Source organism: Odocoileus virginianus, chromosome 26 (genome assembly GCF_023699985.2).
Source record: "Odocoileus virginianus isolate 20LAN1187 ecotype Illinois chromosome 26, Ovbor_1.2, whole genome shotgun sequence".
Classification (NCBI taxonomy): Eukaryota; Metazoa; Chordata; class Mammalia; order Artiodactyla; family Cervidae; genus Odocoileus; species Odocoileus virginianus.
In genome coordinates this window covers 27,020,687-27,040,811 of record NC_069699.1, presented here as the reverse complement: position 1 = coordinate 27,040,811, position 20,125 = coordinate 27,020,687, and the positions used below count along the sequence as shown (strand labels likewise).

Below are 20,125 nucleotides of genomic sequence, written 5' to 3'. Positions count from 1 at the left end.
TTTGCTTATCAGAAGTGTGACAATATGCCACGCATATACACGTAAATGACATCTTCAGTCATTCATTTAACAAACATATGCAGGCAAGGACAGTATTTTGAGAGATGATCTGATAATTTTTCTTCCTCTCTTTTTTCCTATCCTTCCTCTCACTGAAGCACATACCAGGATCCAGGGCTTCCCTGCCAAGGAGAGATTTACAGAAGGCAACTTCCTGACTTTTGCTTTCCCAAACACCCACATTCTGGGGCCACCAATTCCCAGGAGAACCGATCAAGTATACTGCCCAGAAAAACAAGAAGGAACAGTACTCTCCAGTGCTGGAGCAGACAGGCAGTCCCCAGAGATGAAGGCAGAAGGGAGGAGACAGAGCATTGGCAGAGGGCACATTTGTATGAGGTTTCCCACATGCAGTGTTGAGAGGCAACTAACACATTACTATTCCAGATTCTCATACCCCAAATCTGACATGAGGCAGCTAAGAACCACCAAACCAAAATGGCTTATAAGGACAGAGACAAAGAGATGAAACATCACTTTCCTCCCACACATATGCACACACTACCCTGAACGACTGTGTGCTGGGCAATCTGGGTGCCAGCCTGGAATTACAGCACATCCTGAAGAAGTATAGGTCCTTGACGAAACCCCAGAAGCAGCAAGGTTCCCTTCTTTTTCTTCACCATCAAGGCAAAATGGTAACTCAGTCAGAAATTAAGTTTCTATGAAGCAGATGTATTTCTGGCACCCTTGATTTTAGGGACTGATATTCACAGCTGTCACACAAATATCAAGATATATATACAGCATCCTCATAAGCTAGGTTGAGGTGGAGAATAGAAAAGTCAGTCAAGCCATGGTTAGCCAAGGCATTAAGAGTAAATAAGGTCTCCCAGGTGATGCAGTGGTAAAGAATTCACCTGCTCCTTCAGGAGACAGAGGAGACATGGGTTCTATCCTAGTTGGGAATATCCTCTAGAGAAGGAAATGGCAACCCACTCCAGTATTCTTGCCTGGAACATTCCATGGACAGAGGAGCCTGGCGGGCTACAGTCCATTGGGTTGCAGAGAGTCAGGTATGACAGAGTACGCACGCACACAAGAGCAAAAAATGTATTTACCACTTATTACACACCACCCTGGGTGAACACCTCGTGTTACACTCTTTTTATAAATGGACTGAATGTAATGGAACTGTCCCTGAAAAAGGCCTTTGAGGTTCAAAGGAGGTAATGGACTTGGCTAAGGACGTTGTTGTTGTTTAGTCTATAAGTTGTGTCCAGCTCTTTTGTGACCCCATGGATTACAGCCCACCAAGCTTCTCTGTCCATGGGGTTTCCCAAGTGAGAATACTGGAATGGATTGCCATTTCCTCCTCCAGGGGATCTTTCCAACCCAGGGAAAGAACCTGCATCTCCTGCATGGCAAGTGGATTCTTCACCACTGAACCACCAGAGAAGCCACTGCAGGCAGATTCTTTACCATCTAAGCCAGCAGGGAAGCCCCTAGGGATGCATGCTAATAATCAGCGGGACTTGGATATGAACTAAGGTATACTTAACTCCAAGTTCGTTTTCAGTCTTGAAGTCAGAACTGACTCCCGTGAAGAGCCCAAACTGATGGCTATCCTCTGATAACTCAATACCAATTGGGCACAGACTTCAGTTCATGTTTTCTAAGAGTTGGGATGCAATTAAGTCAAACCAACCTTCTCTAACTTGATGTTCAGTGCGCCCTGTCAGATGACTAGAAGCCAGAAGCCTGAGGCTGGACAGGAGATGTCAGCCAAACAGTCTCCCATGATTATGGGAACTGTGCCCTTGACTGAATCTGTCAAGGCCTGTCAACCAGTTTTCCAAACAGCAGATTTCCATTACCACACACAACATCTACCTGTGCAGCAAAGAAGTAACAGAGCTAATTTGGGATGGAAATCTCAACTTTTCCATCTATGGACAAAGGAAAAACAATGTTATAAGCAAAATTTTCCTTATAGTGAAAAATCCCACATAGCTATTATGCTTTGAGATGCTGGCATTCAATTCAACTTAGTACCTGAGAAACTATTTTAAATTCTTGTATGAAGCTTCCTAGAAACAATAAAAGGAAAGTAGTTGATTCCAGCAATAAAATGTTAATAGTTCTTCCTTAAGTATTAATCTCCCGAACAAATGGTGACAATGAAAAAAGCAGGCATATGAATGCTTTGAGAGTCACGATTTTTATATTTTCTACTGCTGCTTCTGCTATTTGAAGCTGGGTAGATGACTAAACCAAATCCCAAAGAGAAGTATGTTAAGTCACAGAGAGAAGTATGAAACACCAGAGAAATCTAAATTATAGAGAACTAATGTCTTTTCTTTCGGGTCCATTTCTGAAGAACAAATCTCTCAGCACTCAGGATTATACAAACACTTAATTTCATTTTCTCATATACACACTACACCTCAAAGGTGAGGACCCTCAGAAATCATTTGGTCCAATTTCTCTTTTTATAAATGGGAACATTTGAGATTCCAAGAGGTTTAGTGAAATGTCATATGTTCATTACATGTGAAGATTTCATCAAAGTGGGAAGGGTACTAACTGAGGAGCAAGAATACCTGGATTGTACTGCCCACTAAGTCACGTATGAGTTTACACAATCCAAATGCTGTATTAGATGGTTTTGAAATCTCTCCCCTCTTTGAAGGGGCTTTAGTTCTGTGTCTATGAACACTGGGCTTCCCTGGTTGCTCAACAGAAAAGCATCTGCCTGCAATGCAGGAGACCCAGGTTTGAATCCTGGGGTTGGGAAGATCCTCTGGAGAAGAAAATGGCAATCCACTCCAGTATTCTTGTCTGGAGAATTCCATGAACAGAAGAGTCTGGTGGGTTAAAGTCCATAGAGTCGCAAAGAGTCAGACAATACTAAAGCGACTAAGCAAGTACTCACACCTGCACATGAGTATCAGTAGGTTGCTTGTTTTTAGAAAGTTAATAACTTTCTCTGCCATTATGATAAAGGGGCAGTACATATGGTGGTTATGAGCACGGGCTCTAGAGTCAAACATTCTCTCTTCAAATCCCAATCTCTTCCAATCTCTCTTACTTTTGGTGAAAGCCTGAACAAGTTATTTACCCACTCCGTCTCATCTACAATATGGTAACCATAGCAGTATCTACCACAAATGGCCCTTATCATAACTATATGAGATAACACACATCAAATATTCAGCATACTGCATAGCACACAGCATGTGTTCAGGAAACACAGGCTGCCCTTAACACTGTCATAAAGGAACCGGAGCTGGCGACTTTGTGTGCCTTAAAAGAAGGCATCCCTTCCTCTGGGCAGATGCAGCCCAAGTGCAAAGGTCCACATCAAGGCTGGAGCTCATTCTCTGCAGCTATGTGTCTGGTTCAAAAAAATTAAAGAACAAAATCATTCCCCAGTATCTTATGCTGATAGTGATAACCACCGACTTGCTTGTCATCATATAAGACTTCTAGAAAACTCTTCAGAGGGGGCCCATTTAGATGGCGGGAACACTTTTGGTCTTCTCTGCTTTTCCATCCTTCTGCCCGGAATGCTGAGGGAATGGCTGGGGTGTCAACAGCCTATCGATCATGAGGCAAGGGCTAAAAGGTTTTCAGAGACTTAGTCCTTCAGCCAGTAATTCAATGTCAGCAGCCACTGACCTCCACACTTCTTGTTTCATAAGGAAAATTAACTCCTGTACATTTTTAAGCTACTATTATCAAAATGCAATTCCTAGCCAAATACCATCAAAATCTACTTCTATTGTCTATAAACAAATCAAATATTTGTAGACTTGCCTGGTCAGCCACGTGTCCCTGGGCACTTAGGGACCCTAAGTCATGCCCTCATTGGCCATCACTTAGATTTTTACAAAAGGTCAAAGGCCCTCAAGGTGCTTGCTATTCCAAGTGTGGTCTGTAGATCAGAAGCATTAGTGCTGCCTAGGAAATTATTAGAAAGGCAGCATCTTCGCCCCATCCAGACCTCCTGAATCATACAGTATCCCCGGTGATTTCTGTGCTCACTGAAATCTAAGGATCTGGACTAGACCTACTGACTCTGCTCAGTCATTCCTCCTAAAAACTACTGCCAAAATCATCCTCCTGGTGCACATCGGTAGTTTTCTTATCATGCCACTTTCCTCAAAAACCTCCAAGGGTTCCTGACTGCCTACAGACTAAAGTTTAGACTCTTTAGCCTGACAAGGCTTTCTTTGATCTTGTATCATCCTGGAAATGCCAAGGTGCCAGCCATGCCAATAAATCATATTCTGCATAAAAGCAAAAAACAAAACAAAACAAACAAACAAAAAATCCATGAGTATACCTAAGAAAGAACCTGTGTCTTAATTCTGGCTCCTCCATCCCAGGCATTGGGGATACTGAGTTACAAAAAATCAGACACAGTCCCTTGTCTTCTGGAAGCTTAGGAATGAATTGAAACATTAAAGATCAATATTAAGTGCTAAGAAGGAAATGAACGGGCAGTGGTACACGGTAAGCTAGCCTGGACAGAAAAATGGCCCAGAGGATGGGGAACCTGTTGAGGGGCTGGCCCAGGCAGAGGGAAGAGCCCCTGCAAGGATGGGAGTGAATCGGTGCAGCTGAGGACAGGAACAGGCTGCCTTTCAGGCTAACCCAGAAAACTCACATCCTGGGAGGAAGGCGGCGTGAGATTAACCTTCCAAATCACTTAAGGGAAAATGCTGAATTTCTTATCTCTAGCAGAAGTCTTCACTGGGACCGTGAATGAGACTGAGAGCAGTGTAGCCTTCAGACTCGCTCAGTGCAGCCCTGGACATCAGGTTGAGTAAAATCTGAATCTCAGCTCTACCACTTACCAGCTTTCAACTCCCTTGACCTCCAAGCCCCTGCTTCCTCAGATAGATAGAAAGTGGGTTTAAGAATAGAACCAACTTTGTCGTTACTGTGAACACGGAGGGAGCTAATGCTGGTAAAGCTCCCCAGAACACGGGCACCCACACTAGTGCTGACCTGAATACTAGAGGTTACAGTGCTGCGGTGATGATGATGGTGACGACTATTAATCACCATTAGCTTGCGGGTAGAGAGTTCATCCCAGATCCTCCTGTCAACCGCCCCCGCCCCAATCCACGAAGCCTCCCGACCTTAGCATCCCAGGCAAGCTCCCCCCACCACCCCGCGCACGGCCACCGTGACCCCAGGGCGGGCGCCGGGCGCCGCCGCCGGACCCCGTTACCTGGGGCCAAACGCGACCTGTCGCCACCTCGCGTCCTGGTCCCTGCCTCCCTCCCGGCCGCCTCCCGGCCCCGCAGCTGCGGCGGCGGCGCCCCCAGCCCAGCCCGGCCCGGGCGGCGCAGGATGCCTCGGCGGGGCTGGCGGCGGCGGCCACGCGGCGCGCTCCGGCGGAGGGGAGGGGGCTCCGCGGCGGCGGCGGCGGCGGGAGCAGCAGCGGCGGCGGCGGCGGCGGGGGGCAGAACCCAGAGGCGCGGCGGCGGCGGCAGCGGAGGAAGAGGAGGAGGAGGAGGAGAAGGATGCAGGGGGCTGCGGGCGGCGGCGCGGCCCGGTCCGCAGTGAAGCCCGCGGCGCCCGAGGCGCAGGGAGTGGCCGTCGCCTCCTGCGCGCACCATTCCTGAGATGGCGGCGGCGCGGCGGCAGCTCGGGGAGCCGAGGAGGGGTCAGCCGGGCGGGGGCTGAGCCCCGCCGGCCCGGGAGCTCGCCGGGGACCCTCGCAGGTGGCCGAGCCCCGGTCGGCAGGCAGGCCTGCAGAGCGGAGAGGCCGGGGGCGGCCCCGGAGCGGAGCGCGGCGCCCGGCCCGGGGAGGCCGCGATGGCGAACGCAAGCGAACCGGGCAGCGGCGGCGGCGGTGGTGGGGAGGCGGCCGCCCTGGGCCTCAAGCTGGCCACGCTCAGCCTGCTGCTGTGCGTGAGCCTGGCGGGCAACGTGCTGTTCGCGCTGCTCATCGTTCGGGAGCGCAGCCTGCACCGCGCCCCGTACTACCTGCTGCTCGACCTGTGCCTGGCCGACGGGCTGCGCGCGCTCGCCTGCCTCCCGGCCGTCATGCTGGCGGCGCGGCGGGCCGCGGCCGCCGCGGGGGCGCCGCCGGGCGCGCTGGGCTGCAAGCTGCTCGCCTTCCTGGCCGCGCTCTTCTGCTTCCACGCCGCCTTCCTGCTGCTCGGCGTGGGCGTCACCCGCTACCTGGCCATCGCGCACCACCGCTTCTACGCCGAACGCCTGGCCGGCTGGCCGTGCGCCGCCATGCTGGTGTGCGCCGCCTGGGCGCTGGCGCTGGCCGCGGCCTTCCCGCCCGTGCTGGACGGCGGCGGCGGCGACGACGAGGACGCGCCGTGCGCCCTGGAGCAGCGGCCCGACGGCGCCCCGGGCGCGCTGGGCTTCCTGCTGCTGCTGGCCGTGGTGGTGGGCGCCACGCACCTCGTCTACCTCCGCCTGCTCTTCTTCATCCACGACCGCCGCAAGATGCGGCCCGCGCGCCTCGTGCCCGCCGTCAGCCACGACTGGACCTTCCACGGCCCCGGCGCCACCGGCCAGGCGGCCGCCAACTGGACGGCCGGCTTCGGCCGCGGGCCCACGCCGCCGGCCCTCGTGGGCATCCGGCCGGCTGGGCCGGGTCGTGGCGCGCGCCGCCTCCTCGTGCTCGAGGAATTCAAGACGGAGAAGAGGCTGTGCAAGATGTTCTACGCCGTCACGCTGCTCTTCCTGCTCCTCTGGGGGCCCTACGTCGTGGCCAGTTACCTGCGGGTCCTGGTGCGGCCCGGCGCCGTCCCCCAGGCCTACCTGACGGCCTCCGTGTGGCTGACCTTCGCGCAGGCCGGCATCAACCCCGTCGTGTGCTTCCTCTTCAACAGGGAGCTCAGGGACTGCTTCCGCGCCCAATTCCCCTGCTGCCAGAGCCCGCAGGCCACCCAGGCCACCCTCCCCTGCGACTTGAAAGGCATCGGTTTATAAGTGGCCCTCCCGCCACCTGCACCCCAGCCTGGCCTCTCTCTTTGGCTTGGATGGCGACGTCTCTTCTGCCCCTTCGGCCCCCTTTTTAATTTTCTACGCTGCCTTCAAAACGACTCTCGAAGTGCATCATCACTTGGATTGTACAGACTCCAATTGTACAGGGGTAGGGTTTCGAAGTCCCAGCCCCACCCCAGCTCCTGCGATTGTCCTTCTAAATATATTTTCATCCTGACATGGATGTAGGTCCTGGAGTCTTTGTACTTGTACTGATGTCTTTTATTCCATGTGTTACTTTTTTTTTTTTTTTAAATAAAGGCTAATTTTCTTCATGCAACCTTTCCTAAAGACCATGGCCAGTTTTCTACAGAAGCTATTTTTGACAACCTCAAGTGGCATTACATTTTGCAGTGAAGTAGAGGAACCCAGAGGGGCTTCACCAGTTCGATTTCTTGAGGGTCTTCTGTTGGAAGCAGGAGACAGAGGGAAAGTTGTCTCGAGTTCCCTCTGAATTGCCGGCCTGGGGTCAGCTGGACTGCTCTGGTTCTTGGAAGGCGTTGAGAACTTTGTTCAGTATTGATAGTGAATTTAAAGAGCAGAGGTGGGAGAGAGTAGCAAGGAAGTCATTTTTAATAGGTAACAACACAAGTAAGATTTGTTTCCTACCTTGCTTTATATACTAGGAAATGCCCATCAGCAACAAACTGCTCTCTGTATTATACCAATCTCAAGTGGAAACATTTCTGTAAAATTGTACCTTTCAAAAGAGTAAAAAGTGTTTTGGCTAGTAATGGTGTGGAGAAAATACAGTATTGCATGTTTTTGTATGTACTGATTGTGGTTGATGGATTGGGAGGGCTCTCGGAGACAAGCAGAGTGCTACATCAAAACTGTTCAGGTATTTTTGGCCAATAAAAATTTAAAAACTTTATGGAAACAGTTTTTGCTTTGAGGAGCCCAGTTTTATTCTGTCTTATGAAACTGATTTCCACTTTGAAAATTGTTCTTCTTTTGTTCATGGTATAAATGGATGGACTATAATGATACTCGCTTCTGTGAGACAAAGCATTTCCTTAAAATGTTTGCTAGGTTAAGCTGTGCTGTTCTCCTGATGGTTATTTTAAATTAATAATGAGAACTATAATTTTAAATACTATTTATTTGTTAGGCACATTGTAACCTTAAATTGAAAGACTAAATTCTGCAAGTACTGTATAATATTTTTTCGCTTACAATGCTACATTTTTATCAATGTATCTTCCGTTTTGAGGGTTTATATCTGTATTTCTCTTTGCATTATATAAATATACCAGTATTTTCATTCTGGAGTGGGTTTTTGTTGCTGTTGCTGTTTGAGGCTTTGACAGGTGGTAATATACCTCTAAGTAAGGTACTCATGTTCTGTGATCCTTTTAGTGCATGCTGTTTAGTTCGCCGTAATTTCGAAGACATTTAGAGGCTTGTTTACTTAAAATGCAACATAAAAAAATCTGCAGTTCTTCTCTTAAAGGGAAGAAACAGTATATATATAGTTTTAGAACTTTTTAATGAATCTATGAAACATGAGTATGAGCAGAGTAATCACTTTGATAAAATAATAATTAACAGGTGCAATAAATATATTGAAATTTCAGTTGGGCAAAATATAAACTATTAAATATTCAGTCCAAGATGGATGAAGTCATAAGAAGCAGGTGTGACCAGCTTATCTCAGGTGAATGGTCAGCATAATTTTATTTTTTCTGTAAATACCAATCAGTCTATGCAGACAGTCTCATATTTGGAAGACATGAGTAATTATTAGCCTATTTCTCCCCAGATCATAGACCAGGTAGACATTAATTACCCAGGGGCTACTCATCAGATATCTCGGCTTACCTGAAGTCAGGTCCAGGAAGTAAGCATCTCCTCATCCAAGCCTCTACCCACCTAAGTGATCCAAGTTCAAAAACTAGAAGTCACAAAGCCCGTGTGCCATTCAGAACTTCTGACACCTGCCACGGCACAGGGACCGGTCCATCAGCGCTAACTGCTGTGCAACCCACAGGCCAGTGGCTCAGCATCCTGCGGGCTTTATATGGCCTTGAGTTCATGGGTATTTTTTCATAGGAGAATCTACAAGTCAGGGATTCTCAAATGTTAACATTCATAATAATTACTACCTTAAGTACTTGCAGGGTCCAGACATGCTTATTAGGAGTTGAGGGGGGGGCCAGAAAAAAGCATTTTTAACAAGGTTCCAGAAGTTGGAGGCAGACTTGCAGGCCTCTGCTCAAACGTGGATTTACCATGTGTACCAACTTGATCTGGTTTCGTTTTGCTTTGTTCTGACTGGGTGACAGATTTCTCATGAGGACACAGGTGACAGGTAGTGAGAAATGACAGCGAACTGTCAAGGAAGAAGAAAGAACCAAGAGAGGCAGAGAAACCAGCTGTCCAGGGGAGTACTGTGCAGGAGCAAAAATCCCCTCGCACCTCAAAAGCTGTTTTCAACACTGAATTTATTAAGCCTGTACTTTATTAATTCACATTAATACAAAATCATCAGGAAAAGGTCAGTTGTGTTTCAGAATACTCATTGTACCAGGACAGGTACAATGTATTTGGGGAAGAGTTCCATTAAAATAGGAGACCCTGGTGGTGCAGATGGTAAAGAGTCTGTCTGCAGTGCAGGAGACTTGGGTTCGATCCCTGTGTCGGGAAGATCCCCTGGAGAAGGAAATGGCAACCCACTCCAGTACTCTTGCCTGGAGAATCCCATGGTCAGAGGAGCCTGCTAGGCTCCTCCATCCATGGGGTCTGCAAAGAGTTGGACACAACTGAGCGATTTCACTTTCACTTTCCATTAAAATAGTTCATTTCTTTAATTGAAAAATTTATTTAGCATAAACACTCTCACTCCTCCCTGGGTGAAATAAATGAGTTATATCTATACTTGAAGCAAAAGAAAATGGATGACTTGTCTATAAATCTTTCTCGGCGTATCCTGGCATGGAATTCTTGGGTCAAAAGTGAGCATTTTTAGGTTTTTTGATACCATGTGGTCAGATCACTTTGCAGAAAGTCTTCTATCTACTTAGATTTCCACCTGACCATTCATTTTTTGAAAAATGAAGTTATTTCAAGTAAAATGCAGAAGCAAATAACAAATTAATAATCATAATAATAAATAGTAATCTCCATTTCCACTATTCAGCCAAGTTTTGCCACATCTTGTCAGTCTTGCTCGCTGGTTTCTACCTTTTTATCTTTCCCTTTCCTCTCTTCCCTTTTTCCTCTTCTTGCTTTCCTTCCTCCCTCTCTTATTCCTCCTCTTCCTCCCACCTCTTTATTTTCTTCCTTTCCTTCCCTCTTTCTTCCTTTCTTTCTTCCTCCTTTTGAAAGAAATAAAAAATGACACAAGCACTTCTGCCAAGTCTTTGGTTTCATCAGCAGTCATCTCCATCCTCAAGTCCCCTGCCTGTAAGAGGTTCAAGGTCCCGGGTTCAGGAAGGGATCATTGGGCTGGTAGGATTGCTTCTACTCTTCACTGTATTTCCACGACCCATAGGCTCAAGTGCAAATTTCTGGTCTGCCACAGGCGGCCTACTGTGGTCTGGCCCCTCCACACCCTGGCCTCATCCTCCCCTGTATTTCCACTTCTCCCTTCTCTGGCTGCCTTTGTATAAACCCTCCCTAGGAAGCCCACCCCCCTTCTCTGTGTGGGGAATCCCTCACCAGCTCCTCCAGGGCAGAGGCAATATTCACAATATTTGGTAACTCGGATGGTGTGAGCATAACTAACCTGTACAGCTGTACCCTTGGTCTTGGGCAAACATCAGGTTTATGCTGGACCCAGATCCAAGATTTCTGGAAGGCCTTCTTAGCCCATTCACCACTCTGCTGGGCTCTCGTGGTGCATGGTGTATACCGCCATGCATCCTGGTGCATCCCTAGGCTCCTGACTCCCCTGCTGGCCTCACCTCCTCCCACTCCCTGCTCAGGCCTGAGATCTGGCCACTCCAAGTCACGGGCAGTGCCCTGAACAGATCACACTGGGTCACACCAACTTGTTTGACCTGCATTGTTTCTTGTGTCCAAAGTCCTTACTCCCTCTTTTCCCAACTCAACTGCTGTTAAGTTTTCAAACATATAGGGTGAGCTTTTAGACAGAAAGGGTGAACTAACCTCTATATAGCCAAAGCTATGGTTTTTCCAGTAGTTATGTATGGATGTGAGAGCTGAACAATAAAAAAGGCTGAGGGATGAAGAATTGATGCCTTCAAACTGTGGTGTTGGAGAAGACTCTTGAGAGTCCCTTGGACTGCAAGGAGATCAAACCAGTCAATCCTAAAGGAAATCAATCTTGAATATTCATTGGAAGGATTGATGCTGAAGCTGAAACTCCAATACTTTGGCCACCTGATGCAAAGAGCCAACTCATTAGGAAAGACCCTGATAGTGGGAAAAATGGAAGGCAGGAGGAGAAAGGGACGACAGAGAAAAAGATGGCTGGATGGCATCACCAACTTGAGTGTGAGCAAGATCCATGAGATAGTAAAGGACAGAGGACCTGACATGCTGCAGTTCATGGGGTCACAGAATTGGACATGACTTCATGACTGAACAACAACAATCTCTACAGAGAGAGAGATGTTGTCCCCATGCAGGTCCTAAAGTTTTTAAGTCTCCAAACACAGTCATTAGATCTGAGTGCCACAGTGGACCGAGTATAGCAGGCTTCCTGGCTTCCTGGCATTTCAAGATGTCTCTGACTTCAGGTGGGTGAAACTATAAAATGTGGCAGACCTAATATACTGTTTTTCATGCCCCTGGTAGATGTGTCACACCGTGTGACCTTCTGAGACCACGGAACTTCAAGACTTTCTCTGGGAGGGGGAAAGGAGGTATGGGAAACTGTCTCTACCCACTCATATTCTAGACCGATAACAATATTTTTTGCATAGTTTATTATCAATAGCTGTTTCTGGAGTAAATAGAATTAAAAGCAAATTTGATCTAAGTCCAAGGGATTCTTCACACTTTTTCTTCAACTTGGACAAGACTTTTGGGGTCTAATTCATCTCAAGAACAGAGCCCTCTGGCCCTTCCTTTTCCTTCCTTTTGGGATATTTTTGCTGGGGATGTGATGCTTGGAGCCACAGCAGCATTCTTGCAACCATGAGAAGAGATACTGTCAACATGGCGAAAACAGCAGCCCAGAGAGATAAAAAGAACAGATATTTAATTTAACATTGTTGAGCTACTTACCCAAAGAAGCAACCTCATATCTCTAGATTTTAGATTTCTGGTCTTCAAAAAAACTCTGCTATTGCTTCAGTCCCTAATATTCTGAAAGCCTGTCATCTGAAGCAACAATTAACTGCAACAATACTTAAAACAACTCTATCCTCTCCACTTCCTTGACAGATATGCTTGATATCCTGGAATTGTATTCACAAATTTTAAAATATTAGACTCATTTATTCACATTTCCAATTATCAGATCATTCAGCCTGCTGTTAACTGTTAGGTTAACCTGGCTCTGGAAAAAATAATAAACTAGATTAGACTATCTCTTGGGTTGAAATAAATCTGGAAGATTTTTTTAAATACCTATTACAAGACTGGGTTCTATTTAATTACATTTTACAAAAACTGTTACCATGATCAGTATATTTTTAAACTTTTGATATGATAAATTTAGTTATAGCAATCTGGAAAACCACCTGAATGAATTCATCTAATCCATAGGTACTACAAGTCGCTAAGAAGCTGGTTTCTGTTTTGGGCAATGCAGGGAAACATGGAGATAAGAAAGGTCCAATTTTCTTGCTGATGAGGTAGCAAGCTAACTGGAGAAACCTGGCAAATGTGCCTCAAGCCATAAATCAAGGCAGAACATAATTTATACCAGAAGAGAGATCTAGTTAAAAAGCTTGGGATAACGAGACCTCATAGCCAATTGCCCAGAAAGGGCCCCAGGCACTCTACCTCTGGTTGCGCGATGAGGGAAGTGGGGGAAAAAATCAGAAGATGGAAAAAAATTTGTCCAGTTTGCATCTTCTCCAACTTTCTGATTCCCACATTCTCCTCACTCTGGGGTCCATTTTCAAAATACATTTCTCTAAGGGAAATAAAACCACATAGTTGTCTCTTGATAGTTTTCCGTTCCAATTCTATGTGAATGCTCAAGGGTCAGTAAGGGATCTGGTTGTTTTAATGGAGAAAGTTTGTTACATAAAAATTTTTTGCAGGGAGAGTCTATAGATTAGATTAAAAATTTCAGAACTGAATAGAAACCAAACAGGTAGCTCTCAAGAAGACCACTCCTCTCCCCTCCCAAAGGAAGGGGGCGTAGCAGCTCCCACTACACAAAAGGGTATTTTTGTGCTTTTGCTCAAGGGAAAAGGAGAAGAAAAGTCTTAGTATATTCAGTTCACCCTGTTATACTGGTTGCAGGCATTTAAGATAAATAAACAGCTTTCAATTTAAATCTGAAAGCCTGAAGACTTCAAGTCACTTCAAATTATACAAAGAAAATATACACAAATGTTTGAAGTTGCAATGTCAAGGCATAAATGCAATTCTCTTATTTCTCCATAACATTAAGGAGACAGGTAAATTAAAGCTATTACCACTTGGCTTCTAGGAGGAATAATTTAGTCATTCATAAATTAAGTTTTAAGTGGCTAACCTACTCTAGGTGGAAAACATGTAAACTGAGAGGAGAGAATATATTTAAAAACATCACCCAGTACATTACCTGAGTTATGCCAGTCTGTGTAGCTCTCTAGGATGGAAATCTTAACTTTCTGCCAGGATGTGCTATCTGAGACGCACACATTGTTTTCCAGTTAGAACCTGTGTTGAGCCTGGAGGGTGCAATAAACGGTTTCATTTTCTTGAAGATACACAGATGTGCTGTAATTTTGAAAGGCTTTGAAAAACTGCTAAGGTGGCAACACTGACTTAATACATGCCTTATTAAGATATTTTCTAGAGATCATAAAATTTAAAACACATGAGGAGATGAAATTTTCCTTGCCTTTTTCATTTAACAAGTTTATTTTTTCCTTTTATCCTCCCATATATTTTACCCCTATACTTCCTGAATCCTGGTCAATTTGCCATGTTCTTAGTAGAAGGAAAAAAAGGAATAACACATAGGAAAGAACTCTTGTCACAGGTATTCATTCCAAAGAGTGGTATACTAAAGAGTTTAACTGTACAATGTGTAATTCTTTTAACCCACAGTCACAATCCATTTCATTTGCATATCTAGCTTGAGGAATTATGGGATACCAGAGCTATTTCTAGAACCTGATTTGCATAATTGTTCTAATCCTTTATGAGCAGGGTGACATGTGGTCTAACAAAAGATTTTTTTTTAATTTGTATGTTACTTTATAAGCTTTATAAAGATATTTAACACCTTTAGATATACATTTAATACCTGCCTCTACTGAAAGGAACACAATTATACAAAGGCATGATTAGTCTTCTGCTAGTGGCATATGATTTTACTTTTTACTAGTAGGAGGAACAGCTTTGTTCACTGAAAGTTTGTCATTTTAAGTTGTTTTTTTTTTTTCCCCTAGCACCTCTTGGTGAGATTTAAATTCATTTAAATGTCATAAGAGAATGTACTGTCGTAATGAGCCTCAGTGACTCTCCCTGTCTCCCAAATTTCGTAATTCATGGGCAGAGGACACACTGAGTTTGAAATAGAGGCAGCAAGAAATACTTCTATACATTCTCTTAGAGAGTATGGAATGTGAATGCTCTTGTGACCAAAGAATGTGAGCTTATCCATTTCTGATTTGAAGATTCTTGTTCCATTTGGTTTTCAGTTTCTCATTATGATGTTTTTTTCAGGACTGAGATAAAGAGAAAAACTTCACTTTGGATGTTTGAACTCTGACCAGTCTCCAGCCTCACACTCTCCATCCTGTTTTTCCCCACACCCCGTCTAGCCAGCCCCAGTGGGGAGGGATTCTCACCCAGCCCTGCGTCTTGGTCACAGTGAGAACTAACACCAACCCAACTGCCTTGCTGTTGCCCCCTGGCCTGACTCACACCTGCTCTGTCCTCACCGGGCAATCCTGCGATGTGGGTTCTCAGTCCTGTCACGTCTTCCCGGTGTGTGAGTGGCAGCATCAGCTCCAAGACCCAAACCAATCTGCGGGGCAGGGCAACCACTGCACAAGAACGCAGAAACCAAGGCTTAAGATCACAGAACCAAGTTTCAGCTGTAACCAAACGATGCTCTTTTGCAAAGGGTGACTCCATTGTGTTGATTAGGGGGGAGGTGCAAGTGTTTTAGCTGAGTCCCTGAGTCGGAATGGCCGAACTGCTTCTCTGGGCTGTTGGGTGACTTCCCCAGGAGGTTACCCTGCGACCCGCTGGTGGGTTAGCCCTGCCTTCACCCTCTGCTTCCAAAGTAGCCAGATTCAATGCTGCATCTCCCTGATGGAGCGCGACTTACTTTTAAGCCAGTGAGGCAGATAATTTCTGCCCACATTCCATTGCTAAGAACTCAGTCACATGGTCACATCTGGCAAGGGATGCTGGTAAAAGCAGTCTCTAGATGTCATATTGAGTGGCCACGTGCCCAGCTAAAACCTCTTGGGGGAAAGGCAAGGGTAGAGAGAAAAAGGAGGGAAGAGGGGAGAGAGAGGGAAGAGAGAAAAGAAAAAGAGAGAGAATTTGAGAATGAATGAACTGTGGGAGACAGTCGAAGTCTACCAGCCACGACTTCCATTCAGGGATTTTCCCCCTCTCTAGCTGAATCCAAGAAAATTAATGAGAGTATTAACATCAGTTGTCTCAAAGACTGATGATTGTAGACAACATTTAACTTCCCAGGACCCAATCATGACACATAGTTAGCAACTATTTTTCTGAAATTTTTTTACTTTGAGCAGCAAATATTTTCTTTTAAAATTTATACAAGAATAAATATTTATTCATATATCCATGTCCTGGGTCTGAAAATGTTTTATTCTTCCATTTCAAACTCCAACTTGGGATTTCAAAAATATATCTTAAGTGGAAATGTTTAGGAGGAAATGTTGACCAGTGAAAGGACCGTGGCAATATCTAAGCAGAGAGCCACCTTAAAGAAAAAGGATTGATGTTCCTGCTGACACACAGGCTGTGGCCATCTCATCCCACCATGGACCCTGCAGAGAAGGGACCAAACTGATTTGCTTTAAGACAAGATAGAAGAGGTGACAGTTTGAGGGTGTGGTGGGCTGTGGGTAGAGCTGCATGACCCTGGCATTGAGTTGCTGCTGTTGATAACACACTAGATGATGGAGATGTGGGACTTCCTTAAACAATTTTGTTTAATTTTGTTGATGTTTAAGAAATTCCATAATAAAAAGTGATTGTTTTGCTTGTTTGCTCTGAAGAATGAACCATGTACACTCATGTCAACTTCAGCCATAGGGACAGACCTGGTCCAAGTCACACTGAGAAAACTCCACTTGTGGAACTTCTCAAAGTTATTCAGACTTACCCTTAATAAAACACAAATTTCTCCAATACTCCCTATAAAGTTTTTGAGAGTTTCTGCTTGCTAAGTCACTTCAGTTGTGTCCGACTCTTTGCAACCCTATGGACTATAGCCTACCAGGCTCCTCTGTCCATGGGATTCTCCAGGCAAGAATACTGGAGTGGGTTGCCATGTCCCGTGCCAAGGGTTCTTCCTGATCCAGGTGGGTTCTTTACCAATAGTGTTACCTGGGAAGCCCTGAGTTTCTGCTGCAAAAATATTTCTCATAAATTACTTCTCTCAAAAAGAGGAGAAAAAGTTGGATTCCAACAATGTGGAAGTTTGTGCACTCTGAAGATGTGAAATGTCACATCTCAAATTATCTTACCTGAGCCCTTCCCCTCAAGCTTTAAAGAGTGACTTAATATAAAAATGTCTTCCTTGAAACCCAGTAAACTAAAGAGCTGACCTAAAACTGGTATTTCTTTAAACAGTATACACACTATTTAAGTGTATGAAATGTTTACCTCTCCATGACTTTGAATACAAAATGATAGGCTTTTTCTTAAAACCCCACTGGGAGGCTTAACTTTTTTTTTTTTTTAATACTGTCATTTCAAATTTTGTACAATACTGAAACGTTATATAAGCAGATACAAAATATCTTCAGGATAAACCAATGGTTCTCACAGGTAGACAATTCACCCTAGTCCCTAACCCCTGGGGACATTTGCTGATATCCAGAGATACTTGTGGGTGTCACAACTCAGGGGAACTACTGTCATCTAGTAGGATAGGAACCAGGGGCGCTTCTAAACATTCTATAATGCACTGGGCAGCTCCACAACAAAAACTCAACTGATCCAGAAAGTCGGAAGTGTCAAGGTTGAGAAAGTCTGGGTTACAGTTAGAAAATGCCTGCAAATATTCTTCTCACTTGCCACTCCAAAGATCAGGCCGTGGTTTTGCCTGGCTGGCACAATTCACGTTTCGTTAAGGATAAAAATCCCCTGTGGACACAAAGATGCATGCTCTTTATGTATACAATACAGGTAAACCAGTGCATTCTATTATCAGAAGTCATGGTCGTACCATGATTTTTCACTTTCTTGCTTTCAATCTTTTGTGACATACCTATGCTTGATTGATAGGCTTACTAGCTGAGCTATTAGTTACAGTTTGTGGCAATATTGGACTTTCTAAAGCATTGTGATGATTTAGGGGCCCAGTAAAATAGAATCCTGGGATGTATGGGAAAGTGGGACAGGTAGAGGGGAGTGTCTGCTTGGGAGTTCGAAAGCTGAGTAACCTGGGAGGGTGCATTTAAGGAGTAAGAGAGAGAAGCCGGGGCCCCATGCCCCACCACAGGGTCCGCAGGAAAGCCAAGGGACCAGCTAGGCTGGAAGCCAGGCCTGCTTCCCTTATTCTAAGGAACTTTGAATTGACTCCTCCAATGAGCTATGTAACTGACACTAAAGTGCTCCAGGGGGACCCTTCTGCAAACTTCCCTCTAGAAGTAGTATATGGGTGGGGTGGACAGGAAAAAGAAAATGCATTCGTTTAGGTCTGGAGATCATAACTACTTTTGAGGGTTGCAAGAAAAGACGAAGACACTTCGCTACACATGTGACTTCTAATTAGACAGGCATCTCATAAAGCAGCATTAGTGAAGCAGTAGCTTTTCTACAGAAACATATTCCTTCATGCTTTGTCAGTGGCCCTCAGCCACGGGTGCACCTTAGAAGGAAATGAGTACCTTTAAAAACATAATCCTAACATCCAGACCTCATCCAAGACACGTCAAATCGGAATCTCCAGAGGTGGTGGATGATGGAAAATGAGAATGATGCCTCAAGAACAGCACACTAATTAGCGCCTCTAATCTGGGGAAATGTATACTCTGAAAGTTGGGCAGGGGGGACATAGGGGAAAACACACTTTAAGGACTATGCTGTTAAAGATTATCGTCTTGGGGACACGTTAAAAAAATACTAGAACAAAAGCAATTCCTTTTAATGCAGAAGGGAGTACTGAGGATTAACAAATCAGAAGGGATCAAAGAATGAAAGAAAGATTAATTCTGAGGATATTACCTGAAATACATGCAATAGGTTGAAACAGAACGCTCATAAAAGGTTGCTAGTGAATTTTAGACAGTAACCTTCATTGCATAGCAAAAACATCCTGCTTTTAACATGAAAATGGCCCCCGACTTTATAATCTTCTAAAAAATGAAGTAAAAAGAGAGCCACGGTGAGATTTCTGATGTTAGAACTAAAGAAGAATAAAGTTTGTTTATGTGTTTCATCTATCACTGGTCTGGTTTGCTAAAGTTCCAACAAAAGGCTACACTGAATGCTGGAAAGGAAGAGATCTTCAGTTAGATGAGAGGATTTGTAGGGGAACACTTCTGGCACAAACGGTTCTACAGTTAGACACGTGCACCCCAATGTTCATTGCAGCACTGTTTATAATAGCCAGGACATGGAAGCAACCTAGATGTCCATCAGCAGACGAATGGATAAGGAAGCTGTGGTACATATACACCATGGAATATTACTCAGCCGTTAAAAAGAATATATTTGAATCAGTTCTAATGAGGTGGATGAAACTGGAGCCTATTATACAGAGTGAAGTAAGTCAGAACATAAAACACCAATACAGTATAATAATACATATACATGGAATTTAGATGGTAATGATGACCCTATATGCGAGACAGCAAAAGAGACACAGATGTATAGAACAGTCTCTTGGAGTCTGTGGGAGAAGGCGAGGGTGGGATGATTTGAGAGAATAGCATTGAAACATGTATATTATCATAAGTGAAACAGATCACCAGCCCAGGTTGGATGCATGAGACAGGGCGCTTGGGGCTGGTGCACTGGGATGACCCTGGGGGATGGGATGGGGAGGGAGGTGGGAGGGGGGGTTCAGGATGGGGAACACATGTGCACCCATGGCTGATTCATGTCAGTGTATGGCAAAACCCAATATTGTAAAGTATTTAGCCTCCAAATAAATTTTTTTTAAAAGTGCTGCTCTTAAGAAAAAGGCTGAACAGTTTTCATGAAAGTCAGTGGGTTTCTTTGCCAAGAAATCCAAAGATCCATTTGAGTTTGGTTAGTAGCTTTTGCCATAAGATCTATTTCTACCTTAGAAAGAATGGAATCCATTCACAACATTTATATCAGACTAGGTTGCTGACTTAGGTTTTCTTGCATAAATTCTCACTTTGCCTTACTTTTAGAAATTCTGGCCTATGAAGCTTCAACTTCCATGAGAGCTTGTCCTAGGGACTGGAAGAAGCAGCACCACCAAACCATCTTTATATCGCAAGGCTTAGTGTGCTTTGCACAGAAATATTTTAAAAACTCTCCATGAAACATGACCACAAGCTTTTTGCAACAACTGTTTGATAAGTGCTGGTAACAAGTTAAAAAGTAATAACCAAATAGAACAGCACACTCCTCAATAAAAATAATAACCAATGAGAGAGGTAACAAATGACAAAGCTCTGTTTTTCTTTGAATGGTAGTGCGTCAGTAGGTACAGTTCTAAGTTTTCTACACCCGATTCACATAACATTCTCTTGGCTCTGTATACGCAGTCTAAGTTTTTAGGTATTGATTTAAAATATTAACTTGGTATATATAAAAGCTACATGTCTTTTAACCTGGG

General features: G+C 44.8%; 1 protein-coding gene and 1 long non-coding RNA gene across 2 annotated transcripts; one reads left to right on the top strand and one right to left on the bottom strand.

Annotated features, from left to right (window-relative positions):
• The first annotated feature begins 5,735 nt into the window (after positions 1 to 5,735).
• GPR27 (G protein-coupled receptor 27) lies at positions 5,736 to 8,294 on the top strand. Its single transcript, XM_070455683.1, has one exon. It carries the CDS (start codon positions 5,833 to 5,835, stop codon positions 6,967 to 6,969), a length of 1,137 nt encoding a protein of 378 aa, XP_070311784.1. The 5' UTR covers positions 5,736 to 5,832; the 3' UTR covers positions 6,970 to 8,294.
• A 3,467-nt stretch (positions 8,295 to 11,761) lies between these two features.
• LOC110138606 (uncharacterized) lies at positions 11,762 to 16,562 on the bottom strand. Its single transcript, XR_011483697.1, has 3 exons — positions 15,042 to 16,562; positions 13,712 to 13,820; positions 11,762 to 12,139 (listed from the first exon to the last, which is right to left on the bottom strand). It is a non-coding gene; the product is annotated as an uncharacterized lncRNA (long non-coding RNA).
• Between the last annotated feature and the right edge of the window lie 3,563 nt (positions 16,563 to 20,125).

What these genes read in the sequence shown, in the direction of transcription:
- GPR27 (XM_070455683.1), top strand. Translation starts at nt 5,833, where the DNA reads ATGGCGAACGCAAGCGAACCGGGCAGCGGCGGCGGCGGTGGTGGGGAG.